The 24,062-nt window shown below is 36.0% G+C and overlaps 1 protein-coding gene across 1 annotated transcript in view; it reads left to right on the plus strand.

Moving 5' to 3' along the window:
• Positions 1 to 1,161: 1,161 nt before the first annotated feature.
• The window catches only part of ADGRV1 (adhesion G protein-coupled receptor V1), a gene marked incomplete at its 3' end in the record, with an annotated part of 281,727 nt that continues 258,826 nt past the window's right edge, over positions 1,162 to 24,062 (plus strand). The window contains exons 1-10 of the mRNA XM_082012794.1: positions 1,162 to 1,786; positions 3,592 to 3,741; positions 4,917 to 5,012; positions 6,287 to 6,391; positions 7,768 to 7,881; positions 11,126 to 11,691; positions 12,944 to 13,214; positions 14,011 to 14,340; positions 17,567 to 17,743; positions 18,777 to 19,000. Coding sequence (XP_081868920.1) covers positions 1,604 to 1,786; positions 3,592 to 3,741; positions 4,917 to 5,012; positions 6,287 to 6,391; positions 7,768 to 7,881; positions 11,126 to 11,691; positions 12,944 to 13,214; positions 14,011 to 14,340; positions 17,567 to 17,743; positions 18,777 to 19,000 — 2,216 coding nt within the window. The 5' untranslated portion in view covers positions 1,162 to 1,603. The remainder of the gene's footprint in view (positions 1,787 to 3,591; positions 3,742 to 4,916; positions 5,013 to 6,286; positions 6,392 to 7,767; positions 7,882 to 11,125; positions 11,692 to 12,943; positions 13,215 to 14,010; positions 14,341 to 17,566; positions 17,744 to 18,776; positions 19,001 to 24,062) is intronic.

A 24,062-nucleotide genomic window follows, 5' to 3' on the forward strand; every position in this document is an offset into this window, starting at 1 on the left:
GACAATTTTTGATCTTTAACTTGCCTCAAAGCAGTCTATTTTAAGTCCTCACAACGTAAAATTAGCCCTTGCCCAAACAGAATTTATTGTAAGATAAATCAAAATGTTGATGTCTTTCTGAAGCTGTGTTAATTTTAGTGTTTGGAAGGCTGTCTTATTCTCTGTTCAGTGCTAGATTAAAGCTACCTGACTGCGTACATAAAACACTCAGAATCTGCGCTGGACCTCAAGTGTATTCTGATTACAGATTTGGCACACACTTTACAAAAATAGGTTTCAATATGCACATGACATTTTATGTTTCAGTGATCATTTATGCCTAAATATTAATTTACTGTCACTCATAAATCATGAAAACAAGTGCTTTGCAAACATGTCTGAGCTTAAATATTATTGATATGCAAATATTAATGTAATATGTTCTGCACAGTTTATCCAACTGTGACTGGATTTGTCTGATAAACTTAGAACTTGGAAGTATAATTTTAAACAAGGTGATATTTTATTTAGACATGTAATTACATAATATTGTTTATATATTTTGTAGAGAAAATTTTAAAAGTAACATCACAAAATAGTGACTACAGATTAAAATAAGCTCACTGAAAGAACTAACTCCATTGGAGATCCATGCTGTAATACTTTTTTGTGTTTAAAGCACAACTGTGTTCTCTTGATTTGTTCAAAAGTTGCTCAGATCCTTATGACAGAAATCTACTCCATCCAGCATCCAAGTTCTCTGTTTTAGTCAGCACTGTACGGTATAAGACCCTGCATAACATAGCAGCTGTTTCCAGTTTGTTGTGCCAGAGCCTCTTAAAAATGCATCTTCCACAGTACCAGCACCTGATAACTTCACTGGAACTTAACCATATATTTTACATTACATAACTATGCTCTGCTGTAAGAGAAATAAACCACCTTAGTTTTAAGTTGTCTTATCCCAACAGAAAAGAAAACTAGACATTGCCGAGAGACAAAAATAAAGGTCTGGCTGTGTAAAGCTAACAGTGGCATTAAGATGTGCCACAGTGATTCTCCATGACAAGAAAACATGACAGAATCACAGGATAAGAGAAGCAGTGAAAAGAGTCTGAAGTAAATATGCAAATGTTTACGAACACTTCATGGTCCATAAGATGGTCTATGAGATGACTGCAAATACCCAACCCTTAACCTTCCCTGCCACTTCAGTTTATTTCTAAAGAGAATCCAGAGAGTAAAAAAAGTGGAAATATAACTCTCAGCCTTTAAGCTATTTTTTTTGTTGGTTGGAAATGAAAACATTTGTGGCAATGTGCTTGTTTTTTCTTAAAAGAAGTTCCTTATTCCTCCACTTGAATAAAGTTGGTAAATACTGTCTAGAAAATCACTAGATGAAAATTATGACAGTAGAATTAGATGTAGAAGATAATTACATTATCTGACTTGATTATAGCTGGGACCTGTGCATGTTTTCATCTTCTTTCTGAAGCTTACAAGGTGATCACAGTATTTGAAGGGTTGAGAAAGGGTGGCTGGATTGGTAAGGTCACCCAGGAATGTTTTAGATATTTTATATCCACAATTTATTTTTAAATATTCTTTTTTTTTTTCTATAGGGATGCCCTGTGCTTCTTTCCTAGTTCATTTGCTTTTAGCATTGCTCATTCATTTCACATCTGGAGAAACAGAAGTGAAGTTCAGTGGACAAACAGAATTTATAGTTAATGAAACAAGTACAACTGTTATACGTCTTGTAATTGAGAGGACAGGGAAGCCTGCTAACATCACAGCAATTGTGTCGGTAAGAAACTATGCCTATTATAGTCTCAGTAAATAGTAGTATTTTTCTGAAGTTTTGAATGTTGCCTGTTTCTAGCAAGACAGTGAAAAGGAGGGTGGTATTTCACTGGGACACCTCACTTCGCCTTAAAGAAGCAACACCCAGTTTCTGTAACGGAGTAAATTCCTGCTGCCTGCATCAGTAGTTTCAAAATAGTGGTATAAACACCTCCTCAAGGAGTCAGCTCCTACAGCTCAGTAGAAGTCGGAACTGATAAGTGTGTTTGATTATGATTGTGCTTGTGAGTTCATACTGAAAATGTGGATATATAACAATTTTTCCTTTTTCAGTTTACTTTAGAACATGCAATTTAATGGCTACTCCAGTGTTTGAGTCAGATTTCCATATGAATTTTTAAAACTACATTGTTCAATCCATTGGGAGATCAGAGTTAGAGTTTTTATATTACTTCCTTTATTTCTTAGCTGTTATTAACTATGATCTCAATTGTATTCCCTTTAAGAGTTTAAACCCCTTAACCTGTGCTATACCATATGTGTATGGGGTAAGATGCTATGTGGTATGAGTATCACATGAGAGCACAGCGGTGTACCAGAGAAGATGTACTGCTTATGAATTTCTACAGTCTGTAGACAAAAGAAATTATCTATGTTCCTGAACAATATTTTCTTCTCCTGTAATTAAATAGGAAAAACATATGCCTTAGAAATTACAAGGAATAGAAATGGATCTGTAGGGATTTCACACTACTACCATCTGAGGAGAAAACCTTGACAAAATGTGATTGTACTTTGAAGCAAGTGCTCTTCACTGGTGTAAGAAGCAGAGTGATTTAGTTTCCTTATTAAGGACCTGAAATTCCACAATTTGCTTCTAACATGAATATATTGAGCAGCTCTTTTAGGAAGATGTTTATAGCCTGTTTTTGTAAGAGCTTTTTGGTAAGTCTAGTGTTGGCTCAGATACATATAAAGTACTTGCCCGTATGTCCAGTGATAGGTGAGAGCCACAAAAATACCTTCCATACTTGGTTTCCTCTTCACTGAACTTTTAATTTCACTGTTCTCAAAAGAAGAATAGCCTTTTTCACAATGGTTCGTTCAAACCTTTAGTGCCTATAAGGATGGTAAGTTCAGGTGCGGCAGCTATGCTGCTCTCAGTTGCTTCCATCCGTTTAGTCTCAGCTTCCAACTGTGAGCTTAAACTAGACACTTCGCTGTCTTGACACTACTGCTTTTGTAATCTCTACTCCAACCACCTTACTTACAGCAGAATAAGTGGGGTTTTCTTTTGTTGACTGAAATGAAAGCAGGGTTGTTCATTACAGAATACTTCATCTTGCCAACTTTGTCGATCAAAATGTTACTCCAGGTTAAATGCCTAGGCTCCTTCTAGTCCCTAGAATGAGACGGGAAGGCAGAGGGCTGTTACATCTTAAGGTGAGTTTAACTCCAGTAGGGTATTGTAAGATACCCAAATCTGTGCTAGGAATAGCTTTCCCACTAAAAAAAAGGTCATATGGTGCATTATGCAAAAGATACCCAGTTGCAAGGAAGGAAGTCATAAATGGTTCTGAATGAAGTGTCATGTTTGGCTTGTTTTGTTTTTCCTGGTTACTCAGCATGGGTACGAGGGGCTATTGTCTATACCTTCTGTCCAGAAATTAACTGTATGACAGCAGGGAAAATTGCGGGAAGAATTAGTGCAAAGAAGAGAGTATGAAGTCTGTTAAATGAGTCCAGAATACTATTATAAAAGATAGTGGGGGAAGAAGGAGGTGGCACTCAGTTGTGTATTTATTGCAGATTGATGGAGAAAACACAGGAGACTTTTTTGACACATATGCAGCTGCATTTATACCCGATACAGAAACAAACCGAACAGTGTACATATCTGTCTGTGATGATGATCTCCCAGAGGCTGATGAGATATTCACCTTTTACTTGACACTACCAGTAAGTCTCAATTTTTCAGTTGATCTGTTCCCTAGAAAACACTGGGTGACCTGACATAAATTGATGGTATTCCATAGATTTCAGTGTCGTGGTGCTGCTCGTGAGTCTGAATCCTAATAGGTAAGAACTAAAATCTGGAGCCTCTCCAGGATGGTGCCTGCTGCTCTGTAGAAGGTTCTGCCATTCCTGTGGGTGTCTCTGTGTGATGTTGCTGTGCAGCACAGGCATAGTCGGAAGCCTCAGCGGGTGCTGCGTTCAGCTGTGGACGCTTGAAGATGTACTAGAGGCCAGAAGAGTCGGATTGTGAAGAGACGCTCAGCCTTTCCTGTTTTCCTTCATAGACTGTACCTGGAAGAGAGGGTGGAAGTGGCAAAAGAAAGAGGATGACTTCCAGCCCTCCTGAAGCAGAGGGGAAACAAGACTTACCTAAAACCAAACAAACAATTTTTTCAATATTTAAAAATTAAATTTTTAAATACTTAACAATAAATGTCTTCATATTGTTCTGTCTCGCAGGAGTCATGCTACAAGACAGGGGTTCACATTAACTTTTTTTGGGGGGGTAACAGTTCATGACTAAGTTTGATGTCAGTTCAGCAAAGATAAATTTTATGGTTTATTGCGAGTTATTACGCATCTCAGGGGATATTTGCAGTGCATATAAAAATGCATATTTTCCCTTCCTTCTTCCTTTGACTTCTAAATGTAGCTCATTTTTACAACACTGTAAAGGCTTGTTTCCTTTAGCTGATATCTCAGTAATAATAGCTTCAGAGTATCAGTTTTATAAGAATGTTAGGAAAAAAAGAACAACTTTGGAGTTCCTGGCAGTGCTACATGCTTCGTAGCTAGTTCCCTGTTGCTATGGTGTCAATAATAGATTGCCAAACTATGATTAATTAATTAATTATGAAATTATTTAGTTTCATAAATTAAATGATATATGAAATTTGTCTCAAGCCCTTTGTTGTTGACTATATAGAGTGTATTTCCTCAATAATTAAGGATTATTTTGGTGCATTCTATTGCTTTAAATAATTTCCATTGTAATATATAATAAAAAGACATAGAATTTGTTATAGGCTGATATTTGCTCTTAAAAGACTGTAAAATAAAAATGTGTATTTTTTGCCCATCACCATATTTAATACCTTATTTTGTTTTGTTAATTTTAGAAACCATCTGCAAGGATAAAGCTTGGCACACCCAAATCTGTCACTGTAACAATCTTATCAAATGACAATGCCTTTGGAATAATTTCTTTTAACATGGTATGGCTTTTTATATGGTATATGTGAAAATTTTAGAAAGCATAAAGGTGAAATTTTCAAAGATGCTAGTTAGTTGTTCAGCTGAACAACTGACAACTGTGCTAGGAATAGCTTTTAATATCAGAGCTCTAATATATATATTTATATAATAGCTCTAATATCAGAGCTTTTGTATGGATATTTCTTTATCAGTTGTTTGGTTCTATACGTCATCAAGGGTTTAATCTAGACCTGTCAAAATCTGAAAAGATTTGTACTGTATTTAATTATATACTAAAAAACTGATACTGAGTTATGTCTTTGAAACATCTTTAAAAGTAATTCATACATATGTATGAAATTCATACACATATACAGCTTTAATACTTCTGTATGCCTTTAGGTGTTGAGACATAGCCTAAGGCCCTCATACTTGGATGAATAGCTATGTTGCTCATCTTAAATGTAAAAGTTTTAAAAAGTTGTTCAGTCTCACTGCCCCTCATCTGTAATTCAGGATGTTAATATAGTAAGGAAGAAGTGAAGAGTAATGCCACAGGAAAGCTAAAGATGCAGTTTGAAAGTCTTGAGAATATAGGTATTTTCCCATCTTCAGTGCGCAATTTTATACTTAACTCTCAAGCTGAGAGAACACTTTGATGTTATATGCGTTGTATAATACCTTTTGTGATAAGACACTGGTGTGACTGTGGTGATGCAGAGGGTATTTGCAATAATGCAGAGCTCGTGTTAGTAGAAGGAGAAGCTATGCCTTCTTGCTAGCATTATGGCAATGTAATTTTTGTAGAGGACTTCCCTGGAAAAGCACAAGAATATGAGAAATTTTTAGTAGCACGGTACTAAGCCATGCTGGTCCTGAATTGGTGTAATTCTCTGAAACCTTTCACCTACAACAATTTGATAGACAGAATCCATTTATAGCTAGTTATCCTGTAAATGACTTTTTAATGTAGAAAACTTATTTTTAATGGGTTTAGGAGCTCCCATAAATACCAGTGCTAATATGCCAGTGCTTTGTGTATATTGACTCTGTTAACTTACAAAAAAACCCCACTCTACTTGCATAACTTATGATAATTTTTTTATCTGAAAGCTTTCAAGCTCTTTATTAGCTGAACTAATTGGTTGCTAGGAAATGTATGCCATCACTGCACTGCTTTGCAGATTGGATTAACTTGTCTGTGGGAGTTTGGTATTTCTATGGTAACAGTTTCTTCCTTCTGCTGTGATATTTGATCTGTGCCTGATTGCCTGTCCTTCTTCTTCCTCATTAGTCTGCCTTAATCACAGTGAATGAGCCCAGGGGCAGAAATGAATTTGTGCCTCTCACTCTAATTAGGGAGAGGGGAACCTACGGGACGGTCACCGTGACTTTTGAGGTGAGTTTATCAAAAAGGCTTCCTGCCCAAATCTGTTGCATGGAACTGTGAGGCCACAATCATAACTTTATTAAAGTGTTTTATAAAAAGTGAAACAGGGGCAAAATGTCCACGTCTACATTTGTTAAACCTGTTTCATAAAACCGAAAGATATTACCTGTCTAAAGGAAATATTGTAATTATGTGACAGTTTAATTTGAGGAAAATTAAAGAGATATTAGAGAAAAATTAGTATTCTCTGTCACTTAGGAAGATATTTGAGGCAGCATTAGTTGGTATTACTGGAAGACAATGTGTATTAAGTGTGTAATAAATGTCTTATTTAATATTTCTTTAAATTTTATCTTTATTTTACAAATAAACATCTGAGTGAGTCTTTAATGCTTGTGCCAACTTCAAACACGTAAGTATGAGAGTTCAGTATTTAGTGAAATTCTGTAAGTCTGCAGTTTGAATCCCCAGAAACTAAACCTTCAAAATAATTACTCTTGTTGAATATTTGGGCTGTTATGTATGCACTTGATTTGACTGTCATACAGTTATTACCTTTATTGTTTTTTTTCCTTATCTAGCTCTGATTCTATTACATAATTTAAAATTATATATAAATTCTTTCATATGGATATTTCTTTATCAGTTGTTTGATCTCATATGACATCAAGGGTCTAATCTAGACCTGTCAAAGTCTGAAAGGTTTGTACTGGATTTAATAACAAACTAAATATAGCATGTACTGTTGATGTACAGAATGAGATTCTCTGTGTAATTTATTGCAGATCTGTTTGTTTTAAGGTCCAGCAAATTTTACTATCTGCACAGTTAATCAGGTCCATCTCACAGTGTAATTTATATACATATGCTGGGAAAAAAAAAAATACAAGATTTTCTTTAAAAAATCACCATATTGCTTCTAAGTGGCTTCATAGTCTTTTTAGGTTTCACTATTAAATCTAATATCCCTAATATTGGAAGTCAAGATAGAAAGGATGCAAAACCAGTAACTGATATTATTTTGTCTTGGAACTTTTTATGAAATACTAGTGATTCACATTAAATTAGAATTAATACCCTTTCTGTTATATGAAAGAGTCAATTATGCATCAGTAGATACAAAAGAGTACTCCTAGGCCTATATGAAAGTAGTTTTCTTCCTCTTTTTCTGGCAATACATAATTTCTTCAGAGTGGTTACTCTGACTTAACCTGCCAAAAAAGAGCAGATTTTCACAAATGAATGTGTGTGCCTGTGAGCAGGAGATGACTGAATGTATCGTGGTTTGTTGTGCGTGACACACACTGTATATTGATTGTTATACTTGTACTAGATTTGTATTCCCATTTTACATATTTCTTATCATAAAGATCAATTTTTTGCAGATAGAAGATGGACCCAACCCAGCTGAAGAAGACTTAAGTCCAGCTAGGGGAAATATTACATTTACCCCTGGGAGATCAATGCTGATTTATAATTTAACGCTGCTTGATGATGAGGTAGGAACAAGCTGACTCCGTTTTTGGTTTGGATAAGTAGGAGGTTAACTGCTGTTTTGGAGAGGCTTAAGAGTAATAAATTACAAAAATGCTTAGTTTAAATAAGGTTAAAAGTGCTTCTATTTAATAAAGTGATGTCAGATTTTGGCTCTATGGGCTATCATTTTTACTTCTAATGCTACCTCTGTAATTCTCATCAGAGAATATTTTTAGTTTCTGAACATACCCTGCCTGCTCTGACTATACCTGTTAAGTTCTACTGCAGTAAATATATAAAAATCAGGAATGCATTATACTTTTTTTTTCAGATGGAATAATGAGGTCTTTGTTGTATGGCCAAGGCCATTCTTGAACCAGATCTATGTTTATCTGTTACTGTCCTTTCTATATTTAACTTTTCTGTATTTCTTTTTAAAACGTGCTCTGCTTTTCCCCAATTGACTGCCTTGCAAATTCAAGCTATGGTTTCATAACAAACTCCGGCTCTCCTGTTAGTCTTTATTAGTTGTATAGGCAAAAGAAACCTAATCATAACGTTGATTACATGATGCATTTTTGATTACATCCTCAGTGATGCCTGTGCAGCTCCTCTGCCTTCCGTTAACAATGCGTAAGAATCCAGTTTATTTTTTGTTAACTTGACTGGCTCTCATTCATGTAAAGAGCAGACATGTTATGTTTGCCACTAAAGAAATAATTCAACACGTGGAATATTCACAGAGAAAAGATTGAAAAAATGTATATGTTTTTATAGATATATATAGAGAGAGATTTTTCAGGGGTAGAATCATATTTTTAAAAGTAATTCTAAAAGTAGGTAAGAATCCTAAAAGAAACAGGCAATCTTGTGAAGAGTATGAACACTAGGTGATAATTAAAAATTTTCAATTTTTAGATTGGTCTTTAAAAAATATGTTGATAAGTTTTGAGCCTTTCTTTCTATTTCAGAGTAAACAAAACACATTCTTCTACTTTTCAATTTGTGATTTTGGCTTTTCTTACTCATGATTTTATTTTCTGTTTGTTTTTTTTTTTTTCTTTATAATGGAGATGAGATAAGAAGGAAAATAGAGGCACCAGAATAAGTAAATATGACACAGAACACCTTAATAAAGAAATTTCACAAGAAAAGATTTATAGCAAGACAGTGCCTATCTCAGAAGTGAGCACCTTTAAAAGCAATTTTTTTCATATTTCTGTTAGTTATAAAAAGTATTTTTCCACATCTATACTGACATTTTTAATGTTAAAATGAGACTGTGCCAGACTGGTGTGTAGAAGCATCTCTTTCAGATTAAAGGTAATATTTCTGTGACTTGCACAGAGAAGGAGCTCTTTAGGCTTTTTGGAAGGATGTGGGGTTTTTTCCCTCTGAGAAATGCTCTCGAAGTTGTGTTTCTCAAAGTTTGATCTGTACAGATATGGCTGGTCCACTCAGTGAAAGTCTTTCACAGGCGTACATGAAGGATTAATTTTGCATAAAACCGCTTTATTGTTGATGATGAATTCACAAGAATCCAATGTTACTTTCAGAACTTAGTTTGATTTGTTAGAATCTCAAGTTAGCGAAAACAATGAAAAAAGTATTTTTCTGCATTGAGTAGTCTTTTCCTATAGAAATTAGGGGACTGCTCTGATCTCCACACTACACTTACAGTAATTTTATTCTATACATTTTATTTTTTAGTAAGGGATAATGGAAACTTTGTTAAGAGAAAATGAAAGAGGAAAGGCAGCACTGGAAATCCTTTATACTGTTGTCTTTGAAGTTTGACTGTTTTTTTTTTTATTGTTCAATTATGATGCCATTAAGAACTACAGAATGTCCCATTTATATGAGATACCAAGATGTAAACTACAACTACAATTGTGCATATGTTTTGACTGTCTCTTAAATGTATATTTTTATGTTGCAATATGGCATATTAATTAGTGAACTAAATGAAATGTAAGTTAGTAACTGTTCTAAAAAGGTAAAATAACTGTTGTATCTCAGTATAAGAGAGAGGCGACTGAGAGCTTCAGATCTCATGTTGGCGAGAAAACCTGCATCAGTTGACAAAATTATGCAAGTTTACATGTTGCAAGCCAAACAAGGGACAGAATTGGCATCAGCTATAAAGGCAGATGCATGCCCACTCTCTTAGCCCTTAAGAAGGATCTGAGGGTGGCCAATTAACAAATGGGTGTGAAAAAGAAGAAATATTGGACAGCAACATTTTCAGAATTTTTTAGCTCTGTAAACAAAAGTGCATGAAAAGATTTGTCAACGTCATAATAGAGTATAACCATTAGCAAAAAATAAGTAATTTTGTCCTGGAATTCCCCTCAGAAGCAAATAATACTAGCTTCTAGGAGTCCACAGCAAGGAAGAGATGCAAAGTTCATAAACAATTTTTATAAAGATTTACATTTACCGATATGTATTAATAAAACAATCTTTTTTTTCAGTTAAATAGGTTTAGCAGATCAAAATTTGGGGAGTAAAATGTACTAATATAAAGCAAAAATCTTCTGGTTAAGTTACGTAATTTGCAGTTTATAAGCTATTCTTTATTGTCTGCTGCATCAGTTATTGGAGACGAAATAGCTGAAATTAAAATGTAGTTTTAAGCAGTCATCTTGCAGAAATGCCAAAGCCTAATTAATTGCTAAGCACCAGAAAACACTTTCTCAGATCTGTGATGGAAATTTGCTCTGGGGAGATGGGTGTGCCTGAATATAGGAAGTATTCCTTTTCCGGTTGTTTATGAATAGATGAGCCGAGCTAGGTTGTGTCCGTAAGTAGTTCATGTGTTCTCTCAGGCATGTGTAGAGGCAAATCAGTGTCAGCATCAGAAAATCAAGATGTAAATCTTAATAACGGGGAGGAACACTTGTTTCCAAATAGAGGTGGCTTCCAAAAGTAGAGCTTGGATCTCATCATAGTCTAAAGTTGGAAAGATCCAGCTTTTTCTGATTCTTGCCTTGTTTTTGTTTAGCTTTTATTTGGCTTTCTACCTTTTTTCATATTGGTGGAGCACAGAAGTATGTTTTAGAAAATTGAAACATTCAACTTTGAGAAGTGATTTTAATCCAAAGTTAAAAGCAAGACTTCTCTCCTGTTTGTTTTAATATCAAATGAGCTGTAAAGTTTGTATTATTTCCCTTTTCTGCAAAATATATAAACCATATTACTCGGTAAGAGTGTTCTGCATATGTTTGAAATGCAATTTACACACAGTTGCTAATATTATTTTTCCAGATACCTGAAAATGATGAATTGTTTGTTGTTCATCTGAGGAACGTGGAGGGAGGGGCTGAAATCAACAACACAAAAAATTCTGTTCAGATTAATATTAAGAAAAATGACAGCCCTGTGCGTTTTGTTCGAAGTGCTTATATGGTGCCCGAGGAAGTTGATGTGCTGACAGTTCAAGTGGTTCGTGGTAAGGATGACAGTGGAAAATTAATTGGACCTGATGAATATGAAGTCTCTGTCACTTACGCCATCGTAACTGGGAATTCAACAGCACATGCACAGCTTAACGTCGACTTCCTAGATCTACAGCCAAATACAACTATTGTTTTCCCACCTCTAGTTCATGAAACTTATATAAGATTTAAGATTCTTGATGATGCCATACCAGAAATTGCTGAGACTTTTCAGATTATGCTTCTTAAGGACACTTTGCAGGGAGACGCTGTTTTGGTTAATCCATCTGTTATTCATGTCACCATCCAACCGAATGATAAACCCTATGGAGTACTATCAATCAACAGTATCCTGTTTGCTCAGACTGTTATCATTGATGAAGACCAAATTTCAAGGTACTACAGATCTTCAAATCTAGTATCTACTCAGTTTAAGAGATTTGTTCGGCATTGTTAAGCGTCCATAGGATTTCATTGAAAGTAATTATAAAATCACTACTGAAAACATAATGTAGAAATCACTCAGTGTGTTATTATGAACTATATCTACAAAGATTTCAAGGAAGCGGAAATGTCTGACTGTACAGGAAGTATTTTAATATTTATGAACTGTATGTAAAAACTGTAAATATTTAATCACATTATCAGAATACTGAAAAAGCCTTAATCTAAAGGCAAGATCAATGAAGTCATGATGCTGCCACACACCAGTTCACGCAAGTGGGAAATAGATTTCTGGCTTATTTCCCTGGTAAATCTTTGTATTTAGTATATATAAAATCAGTCTCTGGTTTAAAAAAAGGGTGTTGAGTGTCTCCCATGAAGTATTTACCTTAAACTTAAAAATAAGTTAAATATTTGCAATTTTACACAGAGATTAAAATCAAAGCTCTGTACAAATTTTACAGGCAGGACTGATACACAATATTGACAGTCTCAATAAAAATGTCTACTGATACCTACTGGTGGTAGTTCATCCCCAGAGGATCAGGTAATGCATCAAGCTACCATACTATGAACAATTTTGAGAGAGTATTTTATAGTATGTAGATCCCAGCACTTCAGTATTCATCTTTCTTTCTTATACACAGTAAATAAATAAATCTTGCTTTCTAAGTAAATAAATAAATCTTGCTTTCTAAGTTTTTGTAAGTCGTGATTCCCCAACTTTTTGTTGTAGTCATGTGCTTGTCAGATGCAGGAAACATGACATTTCCAGTTTCATAGATATCGATAACAATATTTCAGAACAGAGGCAAATGATTCATTCAAAATGATTATTTAAATGTTCAACTGTATTTTGATATAGTTTATAAAATGGTGTAGAAAGTTAGTACCGAAAAAATGTTCTGAAATTTGACATGTATTTCTTGACACAAATGTAAAACATGCCAAGTCTGCATTTCTCAGTATCTTTCTCACTGTAAACAAAGTAAGTCCTAACGAGTATCTTTGGAGACATTACAGTAAGCACTCAGAAAAGTCTGTCTGTTATTATTTCACAAACTTTAAGCTCTGACTCAAACGTCAGTTGCAGCAGTTAGCATTAATTCCACTGAAGTCAGTGTAAATCTTTCAGGGAATCGATGACTAAGGAAGCCAAAAGTAATTGTATATTATGAGTTTATATTTTCATTTAAAACCATAGGTTTGAAGGGATCACGATTGTCAGAAGCGGTGGAACTCATGGGAATGTGTCCATTACCTGGGTTATAACCCGAAATAGCAGCGATCCCTCACCTGTGACTGCAGACCTCATCCCAGAGACTGGGGAGATATGTTTTCATCAAGGACAGATGCTGGTAACACTTCCTCTGAACATTATTAATGATGATATACCAGAAGAGGCAGAGCCCTATCTTCTGAAACTCATAGCTCATACGACACGGGGAGGTGCAGAAGTCAGTGAACCATCTGAGGTAAGTTTGCTTTTGGAATTTCTTTTGCGAAGATGATAGGTAGTAATTAGGGTCTTTACCAGTTTTGGTAATATTGATTGATTGGCTAAACTGGCTAAAAGGCTTGCGCTTGAATGTGAATCAAACAAGTTAACCCTCACTATAATCTTAGCATATAGAGCCGTATCCAAAGTTTTTGTGTAGCATACAAGGCCAGACCTCTTTAATGCGGTAGCATTCAGCTTAGATTATTCCCAGCGTACACAGCGTTGCATAAAGGCTGTGACTGCTTGCTAAGAGGAGGCAGGAAAGTTATTTTCACATGCTCGTTTGCTGTCTCAGTAATTATCGGAATGTTTTACACAGAGTAACAGCTTCAAGAAGAGGGGTTGGTGATTAAGACTGTAACCTCTGAACTGTTAAATAAAGGGTGACTAGCATTCCTGACAGTTTTGTGACTCAAGTCCCTACTTTGTCTTTCTCAAAAATGGTTGGAGTGGAGTTGGTGAATAAAATGAAATTTTTCACAATCTGAAACATTTTATAATTATTCACTTTGTCTGCTGAACCAAAAAATCAGTTATTCAGAGCTCATGCTGGCACATGGATGATGCATAGTGGGAAAGTTGCCACTGTCGGTGTTGTGCTGCTTGTGTACAAAGAATACTTTAGGGCTGTCAATCTGATTTCTTTCCCGAGTGCCAGTTCACTAAGGAGAAAAATGTATGGTGACAGTCAGAACATGCTTTCATGAAAGCATGAAAACTATGGTATATGGTGTAGCACAGAGCAAATGACGCTGTTTTCTGTTTTGCAGCTTCTGTTTTACATTCAGGACAGTGATGATGTTTATGGCCTAATAAAATTTTATCCTTTGGAGAACCAGAAGATTGAAAGTAATCCAACGGGACGCTTTTTATCCTTGAGTTTTGCAAGAGAGAGAGGAACGGTTGGAGATGTGCAGCTGGTTTATACTGCACTGTATATTCCAGCTGGAGCTCTGAGTCCTGAAAGAGTGAAAGACGGCATTCTAAATACATCTAGAAGAAGCATTCTCATGTTTCCAGAAGGAAAAACACAAGATACTTTAAATATACCAATAAGAAATGATGCATTCCTTCAAAATGGTGCTCATTTCCTTGTTCAGGTATCTCAGTTGTGTATTGGGGTGTTTTTTTAGCCTGTGTAATATAAAGAATATAATTTAGTAGTGGCTCCTTCCCTTTTAATTTAATTAAAATGATCCTACCTGTTAAAAAAAAAAAAAAGAAAAAAACTGATTAGCTCTGTAGCTACGACGACTGTTATTTAGAGACAGCTTTCATAAATATGCCATAAATATCTTTATTCCTAGTCATTATTTACTAATTACACATTTTGGAAAAAATAGACTTGTAACAGGATTCAGGTGTTCACCATGGAATTTAACAAAAGGAAACCAATGTTGCAGAAGTTAGTTAACTTGTGATGTATGTTTCTCTGTCTATCCCTTGGCTTTCAATTTAACCAAATTAAGGTTCTTAAAATTAAATTACAGAAGCATGACAAATTTTAGAAATTACAAGCAAGTAAATAAAAAAGTAAAAACAGTCAAACATATATTACATTTCATTTACGTATAAATTTGGCCAGAGAACTTGAAAAGTATTTTCCAGTTTTCCCTGTATATGCCCTTTTGGGTTTTTTCCTCTTTTTTTCTACCTGAATTTGTAAGAAGGGAACTTAAGTCATCACTGATAAAAATTGGCTGGAAAAATTTACCAGTACTATGTTTGTGACAGAAAACTGGATTTTCAGCAACAACATTTAAAGACAGACTTTCAGCTTTCCAATGAAGGCTTTCATTTTTTACTGGAGAAAACCAAGTTGACTTACATTTTATCAAGTTGTTGTTCAGAATACTGTTGTGAGAGATCCTGGACATTGTTGTAAGTGTTTGTTATACTTATTTTCTCATCTGCAGTTATGACTACCCCATAATCTCTATTTGCTATGATTAAGTATCACCACTCTGGTCATCTGGAATGATGGGCCCAGGCAGTGATCTTGATACACAGACAAAGGAATGACTTGGTGCATCCAAAGCACAAATCACAGAGGCATCAATCTTTTCAGATGTCTTTAGAGTTTTCAAATGAAGATGTTGATGTTAAATCCACGGATTTAAAATTTGCTAGGTTTTATCTTACGGTCTACCAAAGATGTTTTAATTAGTTCTGGGACCCTGAAAACATCCTTCCCTCTACATCCTTCTTCCCAAATTTTCTTAAAGGAAAAAAAAAAAAAAAAAAAGAGAGAGAAAAAAATTATTTGCAGAATTATATTACTGTTTTAGAAGTAGATAGTTTTTTTTGCTTTCACAGTTAGATAGGGAATTGCATTCTGGAATACTGCATTATAAATAACGTTGCAGTGTGGACTCTGGACAAGACACACATACAAGTATTTTGGAATGCAGGCACTTTGACTGGCTTTTCAAACTACGGATTCCGGGTGGGGGGAGGATGTTCTGTACTTTCTCCATGAACCATAAAAATCTTTTTGTTTGAATAAACAAAATGAGAGGGGCTTTTCAGCACAAATAATTCATTTAGAAACTCATAGAGAAGGAAGAAAAATAGCCCTATTTATCACTATGACAATCCTTCTACATCATGAATAAATAATAATCTCAGCAAACATGTTTAGAATGAGAAGATTACAGAGTTTGTTCTAGGCATAATAAAGGATCAACTCAGGAATCAGGGGAGGAGGGATGGAGGAGGAAATGAAGCTTAAACACAACTAGAGAATAGATAGAGGAACTGGAAAAGTGAGATTAACATTCTTCAGTGACATCTTGAATTAAATAACCTACTGTAGCCTGAGGCGCAGTTTTCGGTATGGACAGGAAGATTAACTAATTTAATAAAATACTCATCATTATTATTCAATTCACAATGCATTCTTTCTTCCTGATGAGCTGATTTGCTCTAAAAGGAAACACTGAACTAAAAAAAGATTTCTTGGTGTTTCATTAATTATTACTTTGATCTCAAAGTTACTATCCAGGATCAGAAGCCCTTAACAAAGTGGATTGTTTCAGCTGTGTAGTATTTCAGAAACTTTACTGAGCTAACAACCACGCAGTGGTCCACGTGCATACTGGTAACTGCAGGATCAGGGCTTACGCTAAAAGAAATCTTAGAAAACAAGTGAAGCAAAGAGTCTCACCAGCTGTTCCTCAGAGTCCCAGTAACTAACTGGTATGGTTGAGAATCAATTACTGCACACAGTGTTTTACAGCATTTGTAAAGCAGTTCTGTCTATCATCACATAAAATTTGCGTGAATATTTTTGTGTGTTACTCGGGCAACAGTGGAAAAAAGCATGATACAGCCCAAGTATTTTGTATAGATTGGTTTTAAGAATTGAAGGACTTTCAAAAACGTCAGTTGAAATGGTGATTGATGATCACTATATGAATTTAAATAAGGCCACTTTCCCCTCCTCCAATAAAACCTTACTATATGATAACATCTGGTAACTCCAAGCAAAAAGCATCCTTGTTGGGGGTTAAGAGGTGGTTGACCCCAGTGAAATGTTTGCAGAAGCTTATGCAAATCAGTTATAGAAACACTTATTACAATAATGGATGTAGACAGAATCACATGGTATAAATTATATTTGAAAGAAATAGTTAAACAAGCAAGTCCTCCTCTCCTTTCCCTGTCAGTACCACTGCTAGGTTTAGTGGGTGATACGTCCCATTCAAAGAAAGGGTAAAATTTTTCTATTTCTTCTTGGTATCAATAAACCATCAGAAACATGGTAGCACAAGAGGGGACTACAGTTTTGAAATACTGTACTGATTTTCAATTCTGAGCACAACTCTAATTATTAGTTATTATAAATAGAGAAGTCCTTAAAGTTGTATGAGGGGGGAAAGAAGAATGAATCATTCTTTGGCTTCATCAGAGGCTCTAAATCTTATGGTTCCAGTGGCTTCAGCAGATCTTTATCAACGCATGGCAGAAAAAATGAAGTTGGGAAAGTAGCTTGGGCCACTTGTCAAGTCAATACTGTTATTCATAGGTCTAGTAATGAATTGGCTGATCTAGAAGGTTCATTCTCCCTCTGCATACACTTAGTTGTGTACACGAATATGATTTGTCTAAGACGTGTCCTGTTGTGCTGGCAAAGCCCAGTGGTGTCCACTTCATTTCACTGACACCTACTTACACAGTCTTGTAACAGCAGTGTTGCATGTAAGAGAAATTTGTTCTGGAGATGTTTTGCTCCCTGCATATGAAACTGATTCTGAAATGTCAGAAGTGTTCTGTCTCGGTACTAAGGCTTCTTATTTCTCACTTTTGCCTGACATTTTCCTACAGCTGGAAAAAGTTGAGCTGGTGAATAGAATTCCTCTAGTCCCACCTGTGAGTCCTAGATTAAGTGAGATTCGAAATATTTCTCTGAGAGTTACTCCGGATATTGCAAATGGAGAAATAGGCTTTACTAGCAGTCTTCCAATTATTCTTTCTGAGCCAGAAGATTCCCCTGCTACAGTGGTAAGTAAACCTTTTTATATTGTCCCTTAGTATAGAAAATTTGTTTGGAGAAAGCAAAGTTTGCTACATTCGGTGTAATGTTTGAAAATTAATGTGAAGAATATCCTTCCCCTAAGTTCTGCCTGATCTCAAATATTCCCTTACTTAAAAAAAAAAAAAAAAGGCAAAAAAGTGCTTGAAAAACTAGGGTCTGAAATAATGCATGAGTCATTATCAGAAAATGAGATTGATCTTTGCTTCCTCTATAACCATTCAAAACCAGTTAGCTCTTGATGCTCACACAGAACAAAAGACGCTGCACACAGTTTTAATCTCTCTCATGAACTGCAAAGGTAGTAACATAAAAAAGGACTGATACCAGTTGTAGATTTCATGGAAATGTCTGTGTATATTACAGTTGACTGACTTACGTGTGAACACATTTTTTGGCTCTCTGGGCATGTTTTCCAACAATTGTGCTTTTTAGGTTTCTGAGAACCCAAAGAAGCATTTTCAAAAGCATTGCAATCCAAGTGCCTTGGTCCCACTTAGAAAAACCCTTTTAAAAATGTTTTTTCATACATGTGTACTTTTTTCCCCATGTTGTCTTCACTGAAATCTTCCCACAAATCCTGAATCAGATAACTTGTTTCTCATTCTCAGACTAAAACTGCTAATTACCTGAAGCAGACTATTGTTGCCCTGTACTATAATAACCAGAGTAAAATTGCGGTAGTTATATTTAAACTCTAGGTTGTGTCTTAAAGAGGTGGGCACTGATTAAGTCAGTCATACAAGGCTTTTTGTGTTTATGGTTGCTTAGTGATTTGTGATATAAATAATGTCATCTCCACTAAGTGTGTAACTGATAAAGGATTAAAAGGATAACATTCAGTATATATTTTCATTGATACACTATCTTTGATTGCATATCATATACATAGGTATGAGTAAAAAAAACAAGCTTAACGTTTTGAGGCTCATATTCAAATAGTAATTTGCAAGGGGGTAGTTGTTCTTGCATCTTGTCATGGTGGATTCATGTGTTTCATAGGTTTCCATTGCATTGCATCGAGATGGGACTGATGGTCAAGCAACTGTATTTTGGAGTTTGAAACCCTCAGGTGTCAATCAAAAGGCAGTAACACATGACGATATAAGTCCTTTTAATGGCTCTGTTCTTTTCTTGTCTGGACAAAGTGATACTACAATCAACATCACTATTAAAGCTGATGATATACCTGAAATGAATGAAACTGTGTTATTAACCTTAGACAGGTATTGTACCCTAATCTCTATTCATATGTGTCAGTTGTTAATACTCAATTTATGTATAACAAATGAGCACAGTATTAATTAGGAGGTATTGCCAGTATTGTGTTGATAAGTGCCTGAAGGGATGTTCAGACTACGTATGGATTCTTCTTTGACTGGCGATCAGTGTAAGAAATTCTGTTGTATTTATTATCTAATGACTTAATTTTGTTTATAAAATATAAATGAAAGTTGAAAATAATGTATGCTATTTAGAACATTCTTTCAGCTTTGATCTTTAGTTGTAGCTCTTGGTTATAACATACCTTTTCAGAAAAGTAATTTTTAGTGAGACAATCGGGAAAACTATAAGGAAGAGTAGAAAGCAATGCATAACTGTGTTTCTGTCAGGAAAAGGTTCACAGCTAGGGTGTCGTTGCAGAATTAGATCAACTTTTTATTTGTTTGATCTGTGTGTTCAGTATTGTGTGCTCTTGATAATTAGATACTTCCATCACAATTCCTGTCAGTCCTGTCAGTTCTGTCTTAAATCAGTTCATATCCAGGAGTGTATTCCGTCTTTGATTTACTAACAGAGGAGGATCTTGACTATGTCTTCTGTCCTACTTCCAACAACTCAATTGTATATATAGTTTAGAAATACCACCACTTCTTCTACTACCTCCTATTAGTCTAAGGTGTATTTCTCCACTTTTTCTGGAAACATAGTAATACAGGTCTGCCAGCAGCAATGTCCACATTGAACATCTACTACTTACACAGTCCTTACCTTATGCAGAAGTATTTTTGTCCTGTATAGAAAGTACAAACTAATTCCTTGGAGCTTCAACACCAGATACCCATGATGTTTACACACTAGCAAATGAGCAACCAGCTCCTCAAGCTGTTGCTGATCCTGTTTCAGAAAGTCTGGTTTTTGAGCATTATTCTATCACACAGGAAAGAGGTTATTCCATTGCAGGATTAGCCTGCTTCTGTAAAAGCTGGGTGATGGATGTATCTAGTGGAGAATGAGTTATGTCGTTCTACCTTGGCTACTCAGTATGTTGGAGAGGCAATCCTGTTCAAGACAGCAACAAATGGAGACTATTGCAAGCAGTTCTCTGCTTTTCTTCCTGTGGATGAAACTGATTTGTCTCGAGGAATTCATTAGAGTCTCTGGCACAAAGGGTGAAACTAAGGTTAGAAATGATGATGGAAGTTGTGAAGCAGTTGTGTAAGGTGGCCAAAAAATGGGGGTGGAAATGTAGGAAATTAATAAGTAGACAGAGGAAGTGGACAGCCTGAGAGGATAACTTTTTAAGTTCTGACAGCTCTGCAGGTGTGTATAACTACAGCTTTCTGCCACTTACTCTGAGTAGTAACCCTAGGCTGTGCCTTGAAAGCGATGGCTGCAGTGAGGATTGAACAGGCAGCGGAACAGACGTAACCACTCTTCTGCTCTTACTGTGTGTGGTGGGAGTAGCGGGGTCCGCTGATCGTGAAGTGGCTGGTGAAAAGTGTGCCAGCAGCATGTGGCTTTCCCACACTTGGCAAGGTCGGAGAGTGAAGCAAGAGCAGGTGGTCTGACCTGAAAAAAGACATAAACAAGGCGGAGAAAAAATCTGAACTTTCCTCCAGACCTGGATAGTGTCCCTCAAGGCTATGAGTGAAGTTTGGCAACTTTATCTCTGGCAGAAGCCAAGAATGAAATGAGTGCGAAGATCATCCTTTCAGTACTGCAGATGACTCTTCAAATCAGGGTTGAAGGGTACTGGAAGGGTTATGTGTGTGAGCTTGTGGTATTGCTTTCTGCATGGCTTGTATTTTCTGGATGAACAGAAGATTTCAGTTTCCAAGGCTGGCAGCCAGCACTTTCACAGCAGTAGTGAATTAGCATGAGGACAAAGATGCACTGTGCTGTGGATGTGCTTGTACTGTTCTATAAATTGTAGCATAAGTCAGTAGCAAAATAGAGCATGTAAGAACTTCAGTGAAACTATAGACATAGAAATACGTTCATAAGCATTCCATTTATTGCAATTAGTAATAGCATGGAAAAAATAATAAAAATAATTAGTTCTAACAAGGATGTATTATTTACAACTCAGTGGTGTTGTTAAGGCAGTTTACGTTTTAAACAAGCTTTAATTGCATGCATAACTATAAAAGAAACTTTCCCAGCCATTGAAAACAGTGTTTTCTTTCCTTGTTCTGTGGCCTCTGTCCATGGGCCGCAGGTATTAAAAATAACTCTGAATTATGTCCATAAAATGGAGGCCAGTGTGTACCACGAAGAATATGCTTCCAAAGAAGACAGATGAGTAATAAAGGAGCAAGACAGTCCTATACCTGCTGAAGCTTCTTCCTATTTTCTTGTTTTAGGAGCAGCTTCAGGTTGACCGCCTGCCCATATCTGAATAGACCTGAATTGAGACCAAGCATAAGTAAAGCCAGATGTCTGTAGTGAAATGTGTATGAGAGAGGAAAGACCTAGGTCTTCTTGATGAATGTAGGTGGAACAGGCCATGGAAATTGTGTGTGTGCTTTGTGAAAGCATATATACATGCTAGGGCTGTTCATTTTACCTGGTAAGCATAAACAGAAATCAGTTTTGTAAAAATCTGAGTGTTGCTTTTTCCTTCTGCACAAAGTATTCTCCTCCTGGCAGTTGGCATCCCCTCAGTAAGGATACACAGCTATCGCAATTTGGCAGTTGGCATAAGTGGAGGGCCAGGACTTCCAGGGCAGGCGGGTTGTGTTTGCACTCTTAAGTGAATGATGCTGAGAGTGAGAACTTGTAGACTTTGGCATCTATGGACAGCAATATGCTGATAAATTGATTTTAATTTGTGAAAATGATAATCCATGAACAGATGACTGTTGAAATAGTCCTTACGATCAAATTTGTTTTGAGTTATGACTCATAATTTAGGCTGCCAGAACAGATTCATGTACGTATCTTATGACATGATATGAGTAAATCTCATTTACTATATATATATAATAAAGCAAAACTGAAGCAATATAACATGGTTTTTTTTGTCATTCTAGTTAATTCTGTGATGTGATACAAGTTTCCACAGGCTGAAATTCTGTCTTGAGTAAATTCAGAAAATAGATTTTTAAAAAATTGCAAATGCAAAACATCGGTTTGACTCTTTCATTATGAAATGTCTGGTAGTTTTTTAACATTTTTGTGCTTAAGAGATTATTTCATGACAAAAATTTAGCAAATCATAGAAGGCCCATCTAAAGCACTGCATACTGTTGATGGTCCTTAATGCAGGGCTGAAGTGATGTTTATACGTTGTGGGTTGCTGTCTGCACTGACACGCACAGAAACAGTAATATACTGTTAAATGGAGTTGGGATTTTCCCCTAGCTTGGTGATGTCCTGTGGCTAGTGTCTGTTTCAAAACCATATTTATCTTTATTACTTAAGTAATTTTTCTATTAAGTAATACATGTGATGCTATAGGAACTATCTCTTTTAGTGTAAAACATTGGCTTTTTCTTCAAGGATTTGATCAGACTTTGTTTTGATGGGGAAAGTGTTATTTGAAAATAGTAGTAGAACATTGAAAAGAGTGCTACTGGACACCTGCTGCTAGGTTTTATTACTTTTCAAAATAATAACACCATATATCCCCTGCTATGAGTGACAACAATTAAAATAGCCTCAAAAATCAAATAATTTGTGGATTAAACCTGGAGAGAAAGTGTTCCCTTTGATGAGAAGCACTGTGGAATTTGTAATGTGGCAAATCCTACTTTAATACTGTTCTTTAAAGCTAGGTCCTGCCACTAATTAGGTTGGTAGATAATCCTGAAAAAATTGAAGGGGTCAACACTGACTACAAACCTAGGAAGCAAACTTGAGTAACATTCCGAAGGCAAATTGAATGCACCTTCTCTGAAATACCCTGATAGAAAAGAAAGTTTTTTAGAGAAGTGTGTTTTTAATAGTAACCGCAATACAGATTAACAGTTGCAATTAAGTTGCTCAGGTGCCTTTCAAAACACTCACTTTCTGCAGAAATTCCAGTTCTGGGTCCAAAACTCTCAACTTCGACACATTGCATCTCTTAATAATTATTATTTTATTTACAGTGGCATTTAGCACATAATAACACTGAAATTCACATTTTACATTAAACTCAGTCAAAAATCTTCTTTCTGATAGTTTGTAGTACTATGTGTTTCAGAAAGTGCAAGAAACATTTTGAAGCTTCTATTAGTTGTCCTAATTAATCTGTAGTTCTTGCTAAGGAATAATTAAGGTTCTTTTAAAGAAATAATTTCCCTAATGATGAGTCATTTCACATGAGTTTTGTCATATGGAAAGTACTTTTTTTACAGCTGTTTCTTCACAGAAGACATGCAGTTTGAGATTGCATTTCTTACATTAGCATCATAAACATTGCCAGGGCTTATCCTCTGTGATAAAATGACACTTCATGTCCACAGATAGCCGTTTTACAGAAAAAGTTCAGCTGAGGAGATAAAAATGCAAGTGGCTTTCCCAGTGGGAGGGATCACCGTACTCCTGGTCAAGTGCTCTCCTGAGTAGCAGCTGGAGCTCCTTGGTATGGCTAAGCAACTGTGTACAAGGAACTGTTTTAACTTTTATCATTACTTCTGAGTTTTGGAAGTTCTGAATAGCCATTTTTGTTCCTTTTCCATGCTGCTGTCATAGGAGTTCCTGAAGTTTCACATGGTTTCACATACCACAAGGAGTGAAACAGGACTACACTGATCCTGTGCCCTCCGTAGCAGTTTGGACATCTTTACCCTGCGATGAAAGGACTGTACATGAAGAGTACTTTGTTCTTGTATGTTATCAGGGCACGTAGCAAGAGCTGATGGCTGGTGGCCTGGGGGCTCTGTGATGTGGTGGAGCCAAGAGTCCAGCCTGATAACGTGACCGGTTGGGCAGGGTCTCATCCCACCACCCCCAGCGAGGGGGGAGAGCAGGCTGGAGCAGGTAACTGGGGGCAACCTGGAGTCCAGGGCATCAGGCAGGGTCATGGTGGTGGGGCAGGTCAAGCCAGGAACACACATCAGGTTTAAGCTGGGTGATGAT

The sequence above is a fragment of the Phaethon aethereus genome, assembly GCF_964289735.1.
Source record: "Phaethon aethereus genome assembly, chromosome: Z".
NCBI classification, from domain to species: Eukaryota; Metazoa; Chordata; class Aves; order Phaethontiformes; family Phaethontidae; genus Phaethon; species Phaethon aethereus.